The 18998-nt window shown below is 42.5% G+C and overlaps 1 protein-coding gene across 3 annotated transcripts in view; it reads left to right on the top strand.

Annotated features, from left to right (window-relative positions):
- Positions 1-18998, top strand: part of stxbp5a (syntaxin binding protein 5a (tomosyn)) — a 159793-nt gene that overhangs the window by 38761 nt on the left and 102034 nt on the right. For all 3 annotated transcript variants that reach the window (XM_050058767.1, XM_050058769.1, XM_050058770.1), the window contains one exon: positions 17603-17684. In XM_050058767.1, coding sequence (XP_049914724.1) covers positions 17603-17684 — 82 coding nt within the window. The remainder of the gene's footprint in view (positions 1-17602; positions 17685-18998) is intronic.

Here is an 18998-nt window from a genome sequence, read left to right as displayed (position 1 = left end):
TCTACAGAAGCCCAGAAGGGACAAACCAAACACTGCTCTAGATAGGGCCATTTGTGTTTTCATGTTGGCCACCGTAGTTAGAAGCCCATCTGCAACAAGCAGCGTCGGAAAAAGACACATTTTTAAGGCTTTATATATTGATTTTACCAGTTTAAACCCACCCATCTCCAACATGCCAGACAGCATTGCAGAAACACTCATTTGTAACGTGAAAATGCTTTATGTAGTGTTTTTACCGGTTTAAATAACCAGTTCTGTATGTTTTGGAAAGGAGTAGACCTTTGTGGACGATTTGGCTCCCGTTAAAAACCTCCTGAACCTCTGGATCAGGAAAAGTTAATTGAGAAAGTAGGTGAACACCCATCTCCAACATGCCAAACAGCATTGCAGAAACACTGATTTACAACATGAAACTGCTTTATGCAGTGTTTTTACCGGTTTAAATAACCAGTTCTGTTTGTTTTGGAAAGGAGGAGACCTTCATGGATCAGTCATTTCCCACTAAAAACCTCCTGAATGCCTGGATCAGGAAAAATATGAGCACACATTAAGTTATCAGAGAAAGTAGGTGAGCACATGATAGCGTGTTGTGGGCGACCTGCCCATGTCTAATATGCCAAACAGCACTGGAAAAACACTGTTTTGTAAAGTAAAACTGCTTCATTCAGTGATTTTACCAGTTTTAATCACCTGGTTCTTTTGTTTTGGAGAGGAGGAGACCTCTACAGATAATTCGGCTCCCAGTAAAAACCTCCTGAACAATGAACACTGACAGGATTCTAACTGGGAGAATTTTCAGCCGGTTGCAATCTGCAGTCCTCACCACTAGATGCCATTAAATCCCCCTAAATCGTACACACTGAAGCTTTTAGTGTTGTGATTCTCATATTTTTTTTACTAATACAATCCATGGAGTTGTTACAATTAAAGAGGTGTTGTTTCATACCTAAGTCTCAGCATCAGTGAAGACTCGACATTGTAACACTGAGTCTTGCCTCACATTTTTCTTTGATTGATGATGAACATCGCAAAGTAGAGAAAGACAGAACACAGGGGACGCAGTTCAGGTGGGATTTAATCTGAGGCCAGCAGGTGAACATGCGGCTCCAGAGGAGACAGATTGGACCGACTGACTCTCCTTTGCAACATGATAGATGGTGTCTGTTATGGTTTCCAGCACAGTACCAGTGTTTTTGGCCGTGATGCCAACCCGTGAAGTTCTTTGCTCTCCAGTCTGAGTGTTACCCACACACACAGAGGCCAGGTCCTTCCTCATCCAGTGGACAACCAGAGAACCTTATTTACATTTACATGATCTATGTTTCTTTCCATTAGACTGTGTTGGTCTGCTTTAGCCAGGCCATGCTGAGCCAAGCTGTGATGACACATGTTGGCACCACAGTCTCCAGTTTTCATCAAAAATAGGAACCACAATTTTATGTTGGAATGTAATTTACATCGCAGGCTATATTTAAGCTAAATGTCCAGCTGAGGCCAAGTTAGGATGAAATCAGACCGACCAAACATAGATGAGTTCTTCAAGTCTGTTGTGGGTTAATTAACGGCAAAAACTGGCAGATCTCATTTAAAAAAAAAGTAGTGGTTCATAGCTGCATGAGTCACCGGGCAATAGAGCTGAAGCGTACAACTACAGTAAAGTTGGAAATCACAGAGGGCAGATTTGATGTAGACTGCGGAGTTGAGAGCCTCTGCTTTTACCACAGGTCATGCTGTAATTGGCCAAGTGGGGCTGAGAGCGCTAGCGTGTTAGCAGCAGATGGAGTCCATGTCCTTGCACTCATCCACAGGCCAGAGCTCATGTTTAATACATAGTCACCTTGTACCCGGCTTATATTCTGCGAGCTGTGCACGTAACAATGAATAAAACACACAAAGCCGCCGCTCGGCCAAATACAAACAGGTCATTCACTTCAATTTGGGATCAGACTTGTGAATAAGACAGACGTTGCTTCTTCTAAATCTTAATTCTTGTCTTCAGAATCAGTTGAGAACATACGACAACACTAAAGTCATCTTTTCAGCAGTAATTGCAGCCACTTGTCACTTGCAGAGACATTGTTTAGCTCCGTCGCCTGTTGGAACATAATCCTTTAACGGGCTTTGCGTTGCTTTTTCAACAGCAGAACTTATGATTTCTGTTAAGCTGCTGTCTGTCACACACTGTAAATGAGGCTATTAAACAGCTTGACAGCTGCAGTGGCATAGCTGAAAGTCACATCTGTCCATTGCAAGATAATCAGGGTAGAGAAATGTCCAGGTTCGTCATACAGTACATGCAACTTCCTTCTCTTTCTTCTGTTGCACCCATCCTCTTGTCCCGTTCTGTTCCCCTCCTCCCTTTCATTCTCATTTTCTCTCCTGTGCTATGCACACTTTTGCAGGAGGGTTTGGCCACAAGCTGTTCTGCTGACTCAACATTTGTTCCCTCATAGTTTTTACCCCCTTTTTTCTCCCCCAACGCTTCCCCTTCTATCTCATCCTCGCTCCTTCCCCTTCCCCGCTCCCACCCTCCCTTCGATCTCTACATCCAGTGAATTTCCAAACCTCTTTTTACCCCTGCTTTTATTCTGTTCTCTTTCCCTCCCTCTGTCTCATCTCTCTTCAGATATTTGCCTCGCAGTGGTCGTACAGTAGCTCTGAGCTGAGTTGCCCCGCTAAAAATAGAAGATGTACTGGGCTATTAACACCCTACTACTGGGCAGAACTGGCCATGCTCCAGACACCAACAATCCACATTATCCCTACAGCATGCGATTTTTACTGCGTATCGCCCAGTGCTCGCCTCGCCTGTGCTGGCTCAGGCCCAGACTAATTCACAGACAATATTTCTTAATAGAGCTGTGTTTCTAGTACAACAGCTCTTTGTGTTTCAGCAGTGTGCCTCATTGTAATCTTCACAGGTCGACGAGGGAGACGGGATGGTGGCTGTTTAGTGTAACATTTCCTCTGCGGTAATCTCAAATCAATATTCAAGTTAAAAGTTATCTGTGTAATATTCTTATCTTGTACTGTGCAGCATCATTAAGATCATATGTGCTTCTGTTGGTAATTTGCAGGCATGTGGAACCTGCTGGTGCTGCCATCCACCTGCGTACTCCAGGCCTCGTTTTTTACGTGATTTCAGATTATTGCAACATTGAACTGTGCACCTCAGCAAATGGCCGTTGTCAGGAATGTCATCTAGATGAGTCTTAGGGACAGGGGGGCTGTGTGTGTGTGTGTGTTGCAATGCTTCCCAAGGCGAGTGTGTGGAAGCTGAGGCAGCGACAAATACTCAGCAGCCCCATCGCAGTTTAATTGTTTGCCTGCATAATAAATCAAATGTGTCAAGGGAGATTATTTATACAAGGACTGTGTTAAACAAATGAATCACCAGTTTGCTCAACTCGAGGTTTTTCCTTGGTGTGTGGGGCCGTGTGTTGGTGCCTGCGGATTGTGTTCGTGAGCTGTTTGCTTGCGTTTCAGTATGATTGCATGACAATACCCGGGTGTCTCTCTCTCTCTTTTTTTTTTTTCCATGTGAGCGAGCGTGAATCCTTGCGTTCCTCTCTATCATTGATGGATTCGGTGCTACACGAATGCTCTGCCAGAGGGAGGAGAAAGGAAAGCAAATTAACACAAATAAGTCTTAGGGGCCCTTCAGAGCTACAGTGCGTAAATCTCTAGGAGTCGGAGGGCAAAGACCTGCATCCAGAGAGCTTTTTGAGCTTGCAGTCTGCACCAGCACCTTGGTAGGATGCTAGTCATTGTTCCTGCTGTTGCTAAGCGACAGCAGAAAACCTGTTTAAAGGACACTTTTGCTCAAGTTGAGATGTGTTCAAATTTCACTGACCGGTGTGCTGCTCAGTGAAAAAAAAATGCTGTGCCCTCTCCGTCCAGAGCATGTTCTTTTTTTTTTATTAAACCAAGAACACCATGTCAGCATTGTAAAGAGAGGTCTGCAGTGGACACACGGGATATGATTTCATTTCTCCAGTGCTGTTAGGACAAAAAAAGAGAGCATTGTTGATCTGATGCAGTATATTTCCAGACCTATGTTTTGTGGCAGAAAGTATCAAAGCTCCAATGTGTCAAACAAATAATCTATTAATAAATGAATCAATTAAATAACATTGACAGTAAAACATAAACAATCTTTTAAAGCAGTGATTTCCAACTGGTGGGTCATGGTCCAAAAGTGGGTGAGTCCGTTCTGAATTGACCGCAAGTGACCTAAGTACACTGACTTTCCAGCACAGAGCTTTTATTTTGAAATGCCATTTTCTACTGTAGAGTGAGTGACTAACAGACAGCTACTCGAGACAGACAGCAAACTAGCTTGACAACATGTCCAAATGCAAGTATGACACTGAATGTATTATACTGTGGGACCCTATACTAAGGACTAAGGAGAAATCTGGACCCAGTGGCTGGATCAGTTGGGAACCACTGCTTTAAAGTACCCCTTCAGACACATTTTAAAGTATATAAAGACAGTGTTGTAGTGGGGTATAGGCATGAACGTATTAAAAGACCTGGATACAGCAATGGCGGCGGGGTCCCATTCATTCCTATGAGAGCTGCTGTGTATAAAATTACCCAGATGATGCAGGGATTATTGGCACTACATCTGCACTGTGTGGCCCATAGACAGGTCATGCTAGAGACTAACAGTGGCCGAACGCCCCTGAGTGCACCCGAGTGTCTTACTTCCACTGGTTGAACAGCTAACATACAGTTTAGCGCTCTGCTAACTTGAATGGGGATAAAATGATTTCGTCTTGCGGCTCTTAGACCTTTGAAATGTTATCAGACTGAATGGATTAAATCCTAATTGTACAACGAGTCATTTGGCAGGTATTGTGACACTAAAAAAAACTATCCACTGATTTACAGATCCATTTGTCCTCGCTAACCTACCCATCTACCAAGTTATGCATATTAATATTTAGTTTAACATGGTTTTCCCACATTATAGTAAAAAATAACTCTGAAAATGGGCTGGAAGCAGATTTATTCTTTCTTCATCATTGAGAAATTTGCTTTTGGAAAGTTCTGTTTTCCGCTTTTGGCTGACTGGTGAACAAGGAGTGTGCCTCAAGATGGCTGGTGTTAGCTTCAGAGGAAACGTCTGAGAGATTTAGCCATATAAGTTTGAGCCTCAGTCAGACCCAGACTCATGTGAGGAGTCTGTTATGCATCATATCTGGTGACTAGCACAGGTATCAGAATGCTAAGTGTAGTTAGCATTAGCAAGGTGACATTTGTTTCCATTGCTTGTTAGCCTGTTAGCTTGTAGGCTAACTGGCAGTGGCTGACACAGCATTTGTGTTTGTGAAACATATAATGATATCTGCTATGATGGGGTTTTTGGTAGATAGTAGAAGGAAGCTCCTGGGTCTGGTGTATATCCAAAATCTGCACTGTACCATGTTTACTGTCAAAACTTTGACTGTGCTAATGCTAAATCTGCTGTCTGTGCTGACAAGTTCTCTGTGCTTGATGTTTCAGGTTTCTTTGCTGGTGTTGTGTCGAAGTCTTTTCCCCCAATAATATGTGTTTCCTGTATTAGACAGCAATTGAATTTCGTAGAGAATGCTGCATGAATGAGTCCTAAAACCTAGAAATGAGTTAGCATTTTAGCATTCCCTGTTTCCTTGTCTCAAACTCGATGGATTGTTCGAATGGGTCTTTGGTTAGCACACACTTAAGAGACTTTAATGTTTTACGATGTAAAATATGTCAGTAAATACCTCACTCATGAATTTTGAAGCCTTGGTGGCTAAATGACACTACACAACGTCCTTGTGCTAACATGGCTTTTGCAGCCTTGTTGCGGTGGCGAGGTTCAAGTCATGTGACCATGGTGTAGTCTGTTAACGGTTGAACGTTAGCTTTTTACCTCTGGCAGTTGCTTTTAAGCTTAAAAAATTATAAATGTGGTGTTTATTTGGGAAGATTATCCTGCTGAACAAAATGTGTAACTATCCCACACATAACCAGAGACATATCACGTCCTATCTTCTGGGTTTGTCTACAAAGAATATTGTTTAAATCTCAGATTTTAGGGGAGTGCGCAGACATCGCCACTTTTGGTAGAGGAATGTGAAAACACCACTCTAGTGCCAAACTGTGCCCTGGTACAAGTCAATATAGTCAAGGTCAGACATTTTAGCGGACATACACAGAAGATAAACACATTTTTGATTTGAGGGGGAATTTAAATTACACACTTTCTAAAGCTATTATTCAAAAAAAATTAGAAACACATCATCAAATGTGCCTTGTCAGGGTGGTGCGACAGAAAGGCTGACTCCAGGTAGAGCAAAGTGCCTTGTAATAGCAGAATGTCGGCCACAGTGCAGCGATGGATTGTGGCCTGAAGGAATGGAGATGCAGCTCCCTCAGCAGCCTTTAAATTTGATGTAAACAGCCGCAGGCAGCCGGAGGGCGGGCGGGAGATGGGTGACATGGGAGTGTTCAGGCAGGTTGAGGTCAAGGTGGGTTGCAGAATTATGGATGATTTGTAGGATATCACGTCCAAATGGGAGCTGAGTAATGTGCGGACGAGCGGCTGAGCCGACTCCTTTGTGGTTGCGGTGGGGGTCTTTTGCACGATTGCTGTTTCTTGAGGCTTGTTTCTGTTTTTGTTTCCTCGCTTTTTTGTTGTGGATGCTTTCTTATTTCCCCCCTGTCTTGATCCTTTCCTCCTCATTTATTTTTCTCTCTCTTCCTGTCTTCCTTTTTCCACTATCTTTGCCTCTCCATTCTGTTCCCTCTGCTTTCTGCCGCCCAGCTTCCATCGCCTCATTGCTGTCTCTGGGTCCAGTGCATAGCAGCCTGTGCCCCGTGGCCCCGCCTCCCTCCCTGGCAGGGTGATGTATGAGTGGCTTGCTTTGACGTCACTCCAGGGCCAACGTCATAGCAACTCAGTGCTCCCAGGCTTGCTCTTTCTGGTGCTTTCTCTCAGTGCCTCTCCCTCTTCCTCTTCTTCATCCTCCATTAGTCATCTCTCTTTCTGTGATACCTCCTCTGTTTCCCCTCTTCTACATTCATTTTGTTACCTTGCTTATCATTTTTCATCGCTCTACCTCATGTTGAAACGTGCCTCTCTTCTTTGTCCACCCTCCGTCTCGTTCCCATCCTTCTGGAGCCTTCTATTCTCATCTAAAACTGCATCCTCTCCTTCATTTCTCTGTTTATTCCTTTCACAGACATACAAATATACAGAGGCATGACATGTTTGAGGTAAGCAGACGAGCAGCGAGCCAGCCCTCCTCTCATGTGAAATACAGGCTCATCCCTATTCAATTACACTTATCAGGATCAACTCTATTCCTGGATAAGGCGGTTTCATAAAACCCGCAGTCTGCTTCCCACCGTACCCAGCCAATTCTCTCTATGACAACTTTGCTCTGCCAGATGCCCGGTGACTCACCTTTATTTGCCAGGAAAGTCGCCTGTGGCTTTGACGAAAATATAAGAGAGGGGGCAATATAAAAGTGAATTATAAGTCCACTTTGACTTCCAGAATAGCTCGGGAAAATTTCATCGGGCTTGACAAGACGTGAAGCTGACCCACTTTCTGCTTTCGCTCTCTGTCTTCCTCTCTTTCCCCCCGTCTTCTTGTCTCGCTCCCATCGCTGCCTGCGGTCAGTCTGTCCACTTTTAGCATTGGTGCAGTGTGGTGAGAGGGGGGCGCGGAGTGAGATAGAGACCCCGCTCAGTTAAAACGGAATGAGGAATGCTCTTGTCAGCAATTGTGACACATCTCCTACTGAGCCTGTCCCGCGTGGATGGAGTCGATGCACTTCAGAGTAACTTTGGGTCACGCTTGTTAAAAATACTGGAAAGAATTTGACTGTGGCAACTGAGATGTCGAGGAACTTTTCCTGTAAAGCAATTCGTGTCGTTTTTAGACTCAGGAAAGGTCGTAGACAGATTCTTTTTTTAAAGTTTAATTTTATTTTGCTGGCGCTCAGAGGACTTGGATAGGATTTTTGTTCTGCAGTTCAATATCACTTGGCAATCACAGTGTGACCACATGTGGCTTCGTCTTTCTGTTGTCATTCCCGTCCTCCTGTTTTCGTTCCAAACACTGTTGCCTCTGCATATAACAAAATGAAATGAATCACTTCCACTGAACGTGAGGATTTTTCCAGGTGTATCAACATGTTTTCACCCTGAGGAAATAATGTGGGTACAAGGCATTAAACACGCAGGCAACTGCACCTTCCATTTGGTTCAAGGATCACAAAAAAGTCCTATCATGTTCATTACAGGCGCTCTGAGTATCCAACTGTCTTTCTTCCTTTAATTCCGTGAAAGATTTTGTAAATGTTATTATACCATGTCAAAAGCCAATGATGTGAAAACAACCCACAGAAATTGAAATGATGTTATTTCCCACCCTGCCGTGAAATCGAGGCAAAGACACACCGCCAGAGGAAACATGTATTTTATAGGAAACGCATTTTGACACAACAGTGGTAAATAGCTACCCAGTGTTGGAGGTTTACACAAACAAATGTAAAAGCTTTCATGCACCGGGTAAAGATTGAATTACCATCACATATTGAGAGCAGCACAGAGGGCATTCAAATAAATAACACAGGCAGACGAGTACTTTCAAGATGGAGCGCTCATTTTTTCTGGTACACTATAAAATAATATTTTATTAATTTTGAGCCAATAGTTTACCATGATTAATAAATAACTGACCAATTCATCATAGAATTATTGCAAATCATCAGCGGTTAAAAGTATTAATTCACAAACCATTAGGTAACAAGTGTTAAATAAATTTAAATTTAAATAATTTTGTTGTAAAATATTTTCTAAATATTTACTTGGACAGTCAGTTTTAATTGATGTTAACTACTTAGATAAACCTGGCCGCTAGCTACTACTCTTAACTATGAGACCCATTTTGGGGAAGGTTGTCCACAAAGAAATTGAACTGTCAAGAGACATTTTTGCTCTGAATTATTTAACATAGAAGCTGCAGAAACCTATGCGTTCAGTTTTTGATCAATCTTTTCTTAAATTCCAGATCTAAATTTCCAGAAAATTGGCAAGAAAATGTAAATTAAATGTATGTTTCCATCAACTACCATTATGCATCCCACCAGAAGAAAATGTTGGACTTGTAACTTTGTGCACACCAAGAATATTTGCAAGGTTCCATACATATATTTTGAAAAGTGGCATAATATATAAGCTGGCTTTCGTCATTGGAAGGTAGAGGGCATGTGGGTGGCATGTCATGTAGACATGCCCGCCACGCCGCAGACCACTGATTGTTATTTGGTGACTCCTTGCAGCTTTTCCACCGACGTTTGAGCCACTGAACTGAGTCGATTTCACTGTCCCGTCCCTGCTTATCCAGTGGCTACCATGAACAAATGATTTTGTGCCCAAACCTAAGCACACTATCACCCAAGCATTGCTGAGAAACATAGAATAGTAGTGTATCTGGTGCAAAATAATGTAACATATCCATGGTTTGCAAAAGCGTATGATAAGAACATTTTTTCAGGCAATCGGATTGTTCATTTGTTTTCTGTGACCGCCTATCCTTTAGGAGGTCGCGAGGGGCTAGAGCCTATCCCAGCTATCCCATTGGGCAAGAGGCGGGTTACACCCTGGACAGGTCACCAGACTATCACAGGGCTGACACATCGAGACAGACAACCATTCACACTCACATTCACACCTAAGGTCAATTTAGAGTCACCAATTAACCTGCATGTCTTTGGACTGTGGGAGGAAGTCGGAGTACCTGGAGAAAACCCATGCTGACACAGGGAGAGAATTCAAACTCTGCACTGAAGGGCTCCGCCACCCCAGGGTTTGAACCAGGAACCCACTTGCTGTGACAATGCTAACCACTGCATCACCATGGTTAGCAATCCATGATTGGATAGTGCTGTGTGAATATGTGGTGACGGCTGCTTTGAGCTTAACCATGGGTGATGTTAACCTGGTGTCACTGAATCATGAAAGACGCCACAAAGAGTTGATATGATTGATTTTGGCTTGTCACGTGCTTCTTATTTGTCATGATTTATTCGCTAAGTCTGTGCCAATTGCACTTTCTTGCATGTTGTTTTAAATAATACCACGTCTTCTGCAAGTACTCGTGTCTCTTAATTCGATTCATGTAAACATAAAGAGAGGAATGCAGAACCTGAGCGTGCTACAGCTAAGTTGCTTGTGCTGAATTTCCGTCCATGGTCAAATTCTTTGCCCACCTCCTCATGTGCTGAAGCTAAGTCTCCTCCCGCTGGATTCAACGTCTTGTTGTTGCCCTGCTGCATTTTTATGATAATTATAGTGCCAACATTTACTTGAAACATGAACAAAATCCAGTTTTTCCTCCTTTGATGGTTTGAATTTATTTTGCAGGATGTTTTTATGATCACGTCTGTGTCAGCGTGTATGTGCGCTTCATGATAATGTGCTGCCTCTCTTCAGAGAGAAGCCAATACGAGCAGTTTAAAAAGCACAACCTTAAATCCTCCCCTCTCTCTTTCTGGGGCCCTGGAAGATTTGGTTGCCAGGCAACATTAGGAAAGAGTTTTCAATTAAGTAATTTTGAGTGAGATGGACTGTACTGCTGCCGGGCCCAAATCATCCTGACTTACACCGCACAGGCTCTGTCACATGTATGAAGGTTACACATATAAGGGATGGTGGAAAGCTTTCAGTGTGGAGCTGAAACACAAACTGTGTACAAACATTATACTGTCACAAACAACCACAGATTTACTGGGATGATTTTTGGGTCATATTTAAAACCTATTAAAAAATGTCAGCCACTAAGCCTATCAATTTCTCCATGTCTAATGAAGACAAGAAGCCGGCTCCACTGATTACCTTCACATACAGTCAGTAATTCATGTGATAGACTATTTCCTATGTTTTGGCAAACTGCACTGACACAGGCGCCACTTTCTCCCTCATCACTTCCCAGCTGACGAGGGGAAACAATTTAAAAAAAAGAAACATAATGAAAGCTTTTAGGCATCCCATACATCACAGCCCTCATTAAATGAGCTGATCTAAGCTAGCTTGCGCTCCCTTACTTGCACATTTTGACCTACATGGACGTCAGTGTCCCTCTACAAGTCTGCGACGGTTTAGCCAGCAGCGGTATCCTCGAGGATCGCAGCCATATAGGTCAAGTGGAGAGTGCATTGGGGTCCTCGTCCACTGCCTGTGACAGTGATTCTCTGCGCGCTGATGAGCTTTTTTCCCCTCTCTCTTGTAGTTGGAGTACTTTGCATTTTTTAATTTCTCGCAGTGAATGAAGCTCTGAACTTTGGATGTTCACTGCAGCAGTGACCTTCTGTCACTCTACATATTTCAGCTTGATTAAGGCAACACTGCTTCCAAACAGCATTGCTACGCTTCTCTTTAGAACTTCCTTCCCTGTGAGGTCTCTGTTTGAGTTAAGTTGGCGATGTTGCACATGTTTTGATTGCCCCTTATATTAGTCTAGATAAACACAGAAATTTCAATATGTCCTTACACAACAGTTCATATAATAGTTAATGAATTAACACCCCACAAATGATGTTGCGCACTCAATGTAGAGTTACATACTTAATGTCCAGTTATGAGGGTTAAGTGTAGAAATATGGTGAAGACACACCAGAGTCCTGGGAGTTTGTGGGTTCTTAGCTGGTCCTAGGACTGCACTCTTCTGGACAGAGACCTCAGATGTTGTCCCTGGAATCTGCTAGAGCCACTCTTCCAGTTTGGGGGTCACAGCCCAGAGTGCTCCCATTACCACTGGGACCACTGTTGCCTTTACTCCCCACATCTTTTCTAGCTACTCTTTCAGCCCTTGGTATTTTTCAAGCTTCTTGTGTTCCTTCTTCCTGATGTTGCTGTCGCTAGGGATTGCTGCATCTATCACCACTTCGTCTGTTGTTTGTCGATCAACACGGTTGGTTAGCTATTGCCCGTTCGTCAGTCTGGATCTGGAAGACCCACAGGATCTTAGCTTGGTCACTCTCCATCACCTTAGGAGGTGTCTTCCATTGTGACCCTGGGACTTCCAGCCCATACCCGGTGTAGATGTTCCTGTACACTATGCCAGCCACTTGGTTATGGCGTTCCATGTACGCTGCCTCAGGTATAGACAGTTTGTTGTACTGTCTAGGTATCCCTTTCTTCCCGGCCTTTCTGTAGTCATGAGAGTTGACTACTCTCCTTGTGGCCTTGATCTTGTAGCCAAGCATCCCTAAGATCACTGTTGCTCGAGGGTGCAATCTCAGGTCATTCGCCCTTGTTGTAAGGGAATCTGTGTGTTGGGGCTTGGTACCCAATCTCGGAGTGTGGGGATGATGATGACATCCCCACATTGATCTGTCGCCCTGGCTCCCCCTTGCCGTAGCATGGGTATTGTACCTCATCAATCTCTAGTTGCGCTAGCAGCTGCTGTTTGTGGATGTTGAACCACTGGGCTAGGAGTTGTAGAAGTTTGGTTTCGAAGCATCCATATATCCCACACCCTCTCGGTGTATTTCTTACGTATGAACAGTGCATGAGAACACAACAAACAGCAGTACGTTGCTTAGCTTCCATATTGGACTCCAACCTGCTTCTCCCAACTGGTGGCGTGCTGACCGACATCTGCTTTATGTAAGATACTGTCTATGGATAAGTTCCCCATACAACCCCCAAAAACCTGAACTATCCTTTTAACCTTATGCTGGGATTTATTGTAATACACCAGTGTCCTGTTCATGGTTGGCCAAACTTGCATATGGAGAGAATAATATGTGCGTCTACCTGTTTATTTTCTCACTCTGCCCATGTTTCTTCAAATCAGATGCTAAGTGATACTGAATGAGCTTTTTAGTAATTTTCCAAGACAGTTTCTTCATCTTTCCTCTCTCCTGTTACACAAATCTCTGTTGCTCAGATCCCATGTTACTGACTGATTATTCACACTGGTTTTCCAGTGCTTAGCTTGGGTTTATGTGTTCACCCATTATTGACCCATTGCTTTGGTCCCTGTTGTTACATACAATGCATGCATACGCTAGCTGTTGGTGTGTTTTTGCTGTATGGACGGAAAATACAGTATGCACATTACATAGTGCTCCCATGAACATATATTTGAATACCGCCAAGTGACGTTTTCTACCGTTGCCTTAAGAGCTTGGTGCTCAAAACGTCACCTGGCTGTAATTAAATATTTGTTCATGGGAGCATTATATAGTGTGCTGACTCTATTTTTCCATCTTTCACATGTTCTTTTTTCCAGCAACTGGTAGTTATTGTGTGTATGTATGCGTTTTTGTACTTTTTGTAAGATTTTTGCTGTATGGAACCAAAACTGGAAGCTGCAGCTTAGATAAAGAATATGTATCTCAATGAGAATCTAAATTCCTCTTCATTGGTGTCCATGATCAGTGTATCCTCATATAACGGTTCATATGATATCTTAGGAAAAGGCACATACAACAGTTCTTATAATATCTAACAAATTTGTGGGCCATTAATGGCGTTGTCAAGTTTCATAGTTCATATTAAGTTACTTTTTGACAGATTTAGGAAAAGAAACATGGTTGGGTGTCATAAAATGACCTCATTTAGGTTTGGGCAAGAAAAGTTACGTGGTTAGGTTTAGGAAAGTGAAGTTATGAAGGTTTGGTTTAGGAAAATAAAGTTACATATTTAAGATTCAGGCAAGTAAAGTAATGTACTTTAGGTTTAGGCAAGTAAAGTTACGTACGTTGGTTCAAGAAATATAACTATGTATGTTAGATTCAGGAAAGTAAAGTTATGTATGTTAGGTTTAGGCAAGTAAAGTTAAGCACGTTAGGTTTAGGCAAGTAAAGTTACATAGGTTAGGTTTATTCAATTAAAGTTACGTACGTGAGGTTTAGGTAAGTTAAGTTACGCAGGTTAGGTTTATTCAAGTAGAATTGCGTACATTAGGGTTAGGCAAGTAAAGTTACGTAGGTTAGGTTTATTCAAGTAAAGTTACGTAGGTCAGGGTTAGGGTTAGGAAAGTGAAATCATGTACATTAGTTTTAGGAAAGTAAAGTTACGTATGCAAGGTACAGGAAAAGAACCCTGGTAGACACGTACCTTAAAATAAGTCAAAGTTCACTTGGTTTCACAGAGGACATGAACGTTGGTGTCCTGGGGGAAAGTCCTGTGTTTTGTGACCCACCAAATAACCCTACCAACCTCCTTACATGGACTTTGAGTCTTTATACTACTTTGTCAGTGCACGCACGTTATTGCAACCTTCCTGATTATGTGGGTTTGATCTGAATTACTGGCTCCTGGTGATGTGTTACGTACAAATTGTGGTGCCTTACTTTTCGTCGGTATACATACAAACAGTGCATGACAACAGCCAGCCAGCATACATCATCATTTGGATTAAACCATACATAAAGTGACCTTGGAATGAAAGCCCAATGGTAGAATTTGATATTTGGTAGTGAGCGTCTGGTTGAAGTGTTACTATGCTGCATACAGTCGCTGAAGATTTGGTATAACTGAGCTTTATCTCAGTCATGTCAGAACTGAAGACTGATTGCCATCTTTCAGGTCAGATCTCCTTCCAGTAGATCCCTTGCAGTGTCTGCTTCAGCGAAGGTATCGCCTCCATTACTTTCAGGGTGTTTAATGTGTAGCGAAACCAAACTTAAGGTCTTGTGGGTTTACACAGAGGTGATTAGTGATCATATAGGAAGCTTCAGTCTTTTGAGGCTAAGCGAGACGTCATATAGGTGATGAATCTGATCATCACTGATGTGATAGTGTCCACCACGTGTTATAGTTTGGGTGTGCTCAGTCTCCCTGCGGATTAGGGGCTAAAATCCAGTGGAGCTTGTAGATTTCTCCTGGTTGGGGCATCGCTGGCTCAGAGCTGTAGTCCTGTAATTGCCTCTCCAGGAGGGGAAGGTCAGAGCTTAATCCACCTGAGGAGCTGAGGGGCAGCTTTACAGGCAACATAGAGGCTACTGAATCACGCTGATACCTTGTGGTTAAATATACCTATAAAGGAAACAGAGGCCAACAAATGGAGATGAATAATTTGACTGAATGAAGCAAACTGTGAGGACGGAGTGTGGGTTTACTTAAACTCCATGTTGTATATTCAGTCCAATGGAAAAACGTACGCACAGGAAGAGTTAGGGGGCTTCTGGCCAAGGAGAAACAAGGCGTGCGGTGCTGGCTTTATTTATTGAGATGGTCACAGCACACCTCAGCACCCCCCATTAGAACTTAATAAATTACACTGTGCCTGTCTGGGGCTGAGGGAGCAGTGTGCACTGTGGGAGAGGAGGACTTGATTATTGGTGTTTCAATTAGATTTTTAGGGCTCTGCTTGTTGCTGTTGCTACCATTGCCATTACTGACATGTGCAGCCATTCTTTATGCTTAATGGGTAATTAAAGGAATATCTCTCTCCCTCTCAGTCCTTCTCTGTCATTCTCACTGTTTTCTATGTCGATACATAAAAAAATACTCTTATAAGGTTTGATTAATCTCAAGTCACTGCATGGTTGAGGTCATGTTTTAGTTAGAAACCTCTGCAGGCAATTTATAGTAGCTGGTCATGTGCAGAAACACACAACCCCCCACCCTTACACACACACACACACACACACACACACTAACTAATGATGAGCAATAGCGTCGTCCCCAGGGTGTTACACCTCTATGTGCCCCCTGTTTGAAAAATTGCCACCCCCCTACCTCAGTCCTGCGAGTCATGGGAAGAATGAATGGATATAATCAGTAAGCTCACCCATTCACTCTCCTCATGAGGAGAAGCCTGTTATTCTCTGTCAGTCCCTTCTCCCTTCCCTCATCTCTCTCTTTTTTTTCCCAGCCTCCATCTCTTCCGCCCCTCTCTGCGTGTTTTCTCTCTCCTCTGCATCTTTTATCAGAGTTGCCGATCTCTGTTTAACCGTGTCCTCTCTCTCCCCCTCCCTCCCTGCGATTATTTTCTCATCTGCTCACATAATATCCACCTCTTCTCTTGCTGATTCATTTTCTATATATTTGAATATCTGTATTCTCCCCCTCCTTCCATTTTCTCCTCCTCGGTCCTGTTACAGTTTTCTTCCTTTGCTGCAGCACTGCCAATGTTCCCCTGTTTTGTTTTCGACTATATCTATATTCCTCGCAGGCACTGTCTTCTGTCTGACATACTACTATTTCTGTATAACACTCACAATTGTTTATGTGATTCAGCATTTCCAAGTCATTATTAACCAGCCCAGTCATTGTTTGTTTCTGCAAATCACAAACATGTTACATATGAAACGTTTCATACAGAGCATATTGACATCTCTACAGTGACGTAGCTCTGATTAGCTGACATGCATATAAGCTGACTTTGTCATTGGCAAGTGAATGGCGTAAAATGTGGGTAAAATGGCTGTCAAGCAGCAGACCACTGTCGAGACAAAAAAACAACAAAACTTGGCATTTCAGCCCTTCTAGACACACTGTGCCTCCAAAACCAGTTGTGTTTTAGCGAGACATCTAAGCATTTCCAGTCGTGATTGTGGCACCAAAACTGGGTGTTTTCTTAGCGAGTATTTGTAGCATTTCCAGTCGTGATTTTGTCACCAAAACTGGGTATTTTTTAGTGAGACATCCGCCCATTTCCAGTCTCGATTGTAGCACTAAAACTGGGTGTGTTTTAGCGAGACTTCAACCCATTTCCTGTCGTGATTGTGGCCCCAAAGCTTGATGTTTTTAGCGAGACATTGGCCCATTTCCTGTCATGATTGTGGCACCAAAACTGGGTGTTTTTAGCGAGACGTAACATTTTTTGTCGTAATTATGGCACCAAAACTGGGTGTCTTTTAGCGAGGCATTGGGATGCTTCCAGTGGTGGTTGTGGCGACATAACCTTGTATTTTAAGCCGAACATAATCTTTTCCAAACCCTGTGCCTTAACCACACATTAATCTCGGTGTTATCATAACCTAAAGATATGTAATGTTTTAACATAGCTGTTACCTATGAAATGTAAAATGTTACATATCTGTGGTTTGACGAGATGTACAGTGCCAACATTTATTCTGGAGATTAGGTTGCATGAATACCTGAATTAATTTTAGTGTCTAGTTAGTGGCTAACTTAAGTGCCTTTATTTTAAGAACATGGTCTCTTAAAACAATACGCTCCCTGGTAAGTTTAAGGCCTATGGTGCATACTGGTAAGGTTTTGAATAATTACAGTGTTTCCAAGAAAGAAACATGTTTCACAGGCCTGTGAGGAGTCAGAAAAGCTGAAGTCCTGCAGTCTTTCTATGTTTTAGGTGGTGTATATGTTCAAGCTCAGTTGGCCGACCATAAAAATGTTACTGTTGATATTTCATTTTCCATTCTTACAGGTAACTAGGTAACAGATGTCATGACCTTTGAATCTGGTGTAGCGAGGAGAAAATGACCTTCAAATGCTGAGGCGTTTGTCCTGGGTTGCCACACATTCACCTCATGCATATTCAGTGCACACCAGGCTCAGTGCCTACACAAACAAAAATGAGCAGCTTGGTGGAACATCTCCTTTTGTGGTACTGTACGTTCCTTGACAGAGAACCTTTCAGGTTTGGTCGTCCTGGCGTGGAGTGTTACTGTCAGCACGAGAGTGGAGCGGCCGTCATCCAGCTACAGTTTCTCATCAATGAGGTAAGTCACAAAAAACATGAGAGAAACACTGGAGTTAGAAGATGGCTTATTACCCAGTGATATATCTGTATTCACAAGTACAAAGCCAAAGACAGATTCATAAAGGCTTATTTCTGTTTATGACATCCCCCCCCCCCCTTCAAATGTTCAAAAAGTATTTCCCACTGTGTTCTGCTGTAGGAAAGGATATATGATGATGATCGTATTGGTAGTGTGAAAGTAACTCACTTCCCTTTTCTGCTTATCTCCCTCCTGTCGCTCCATGTTTTATGGCAGTAAGAGGTTCCCATAAGTTGTTTAGTGCTGTACCAAGAGTACAAGATTCATTCGACCAGATTCCCCTTGTGTTAGTAGGGTTAGGTGATGATCCTCAATACTTTTTGAGTACTGAGTGCTTCAGTGTTCATAGCATTGAGTATTTTAAACTGTAAAGTATGAAGAGTTGGCACTAAATGCCTGGTCTCACTCACACTAGTCGTATTTGCTTCTCTTTTGACTGAAACTGTTATACAAGAACGTTTATGAATTTAGACAATATGCAGGGTAGCTTGTGTTAAAACAATAACCAGTGATGCCTTGAGAACTTTGCCAAATATGATTAAATGAAAAAAATGTTTGTGGAAAAAAACATATCCATATACCTTAAGCAGGATTTATACTTCTGCGTGGAATTGACGCTGTATCTATGGCGTAGCCTGACGTGCACTTCCCCAGAAATGTACATTATGCTGACCTCCTGTCTATTTCTGTAAGCTGAAACCATTTCCCTCAGTGGAAACAAAGCTTTTATTTACTTTATATTCACAGATAAGAAACAGTAAGTTGTGACGACAATAAAGCCTCTGCAAAATTGCAATAAGTCTTGTGTGTGATTTATCCTAGCTTCATACGAGTAGAAGAAATCACTGTTAGTCGCTAGGCTAATTGATACAATGTAAAATGCCATAGACTTGTGCTAATAACGTTAGCATGTTGCATATTTGTTTGGAAAACGTGTTTAGTATAAGACAGTTGTTTTGTCGGTGAACCTTGTGAGTTGGAATGGAGCCAAATTATGTACCGTAACCTTTGTTAAATGTTGCTGTTGTCCCTGGTTTTATATGAGAAGAGGAAAAGTCTGCTAGCTGCTAGGCTTATTTATACAATGTAAAATGCCATAGGCTTGTGCTAAAAACATTAGCATGTTGTATTTGTGGGGAAAATGTGTCCAGATAAAGACAAGTGTTTGTCTGTGAATGCTGCAAGTTATAGTGAAGCTGATTTGTGTGCTTGTGTTTGAAATTGTCTCTATTAAGCCATGTTTAATGTGTGTTT

The sequence above is a fragment of the Epinephelus moara genome, chromosome 12, assembly GCF_006386435.1.
Source record: "Epinephelus moara isolate mb chromosome 12, YSFRI_EMoa_1.0, whole genome shotgun sequence".
Taxonomy (NCBI): Eukaryota; Metazoa; Chordata; class Actinopteri; order Perciformes; family Serranidae; genus Epinephelus; species Epinephelus moara.
Note: the sequence above shows the minus strand (reverse complement) of the source record. Positions and strands in the feature narration are given on the sequence as shown.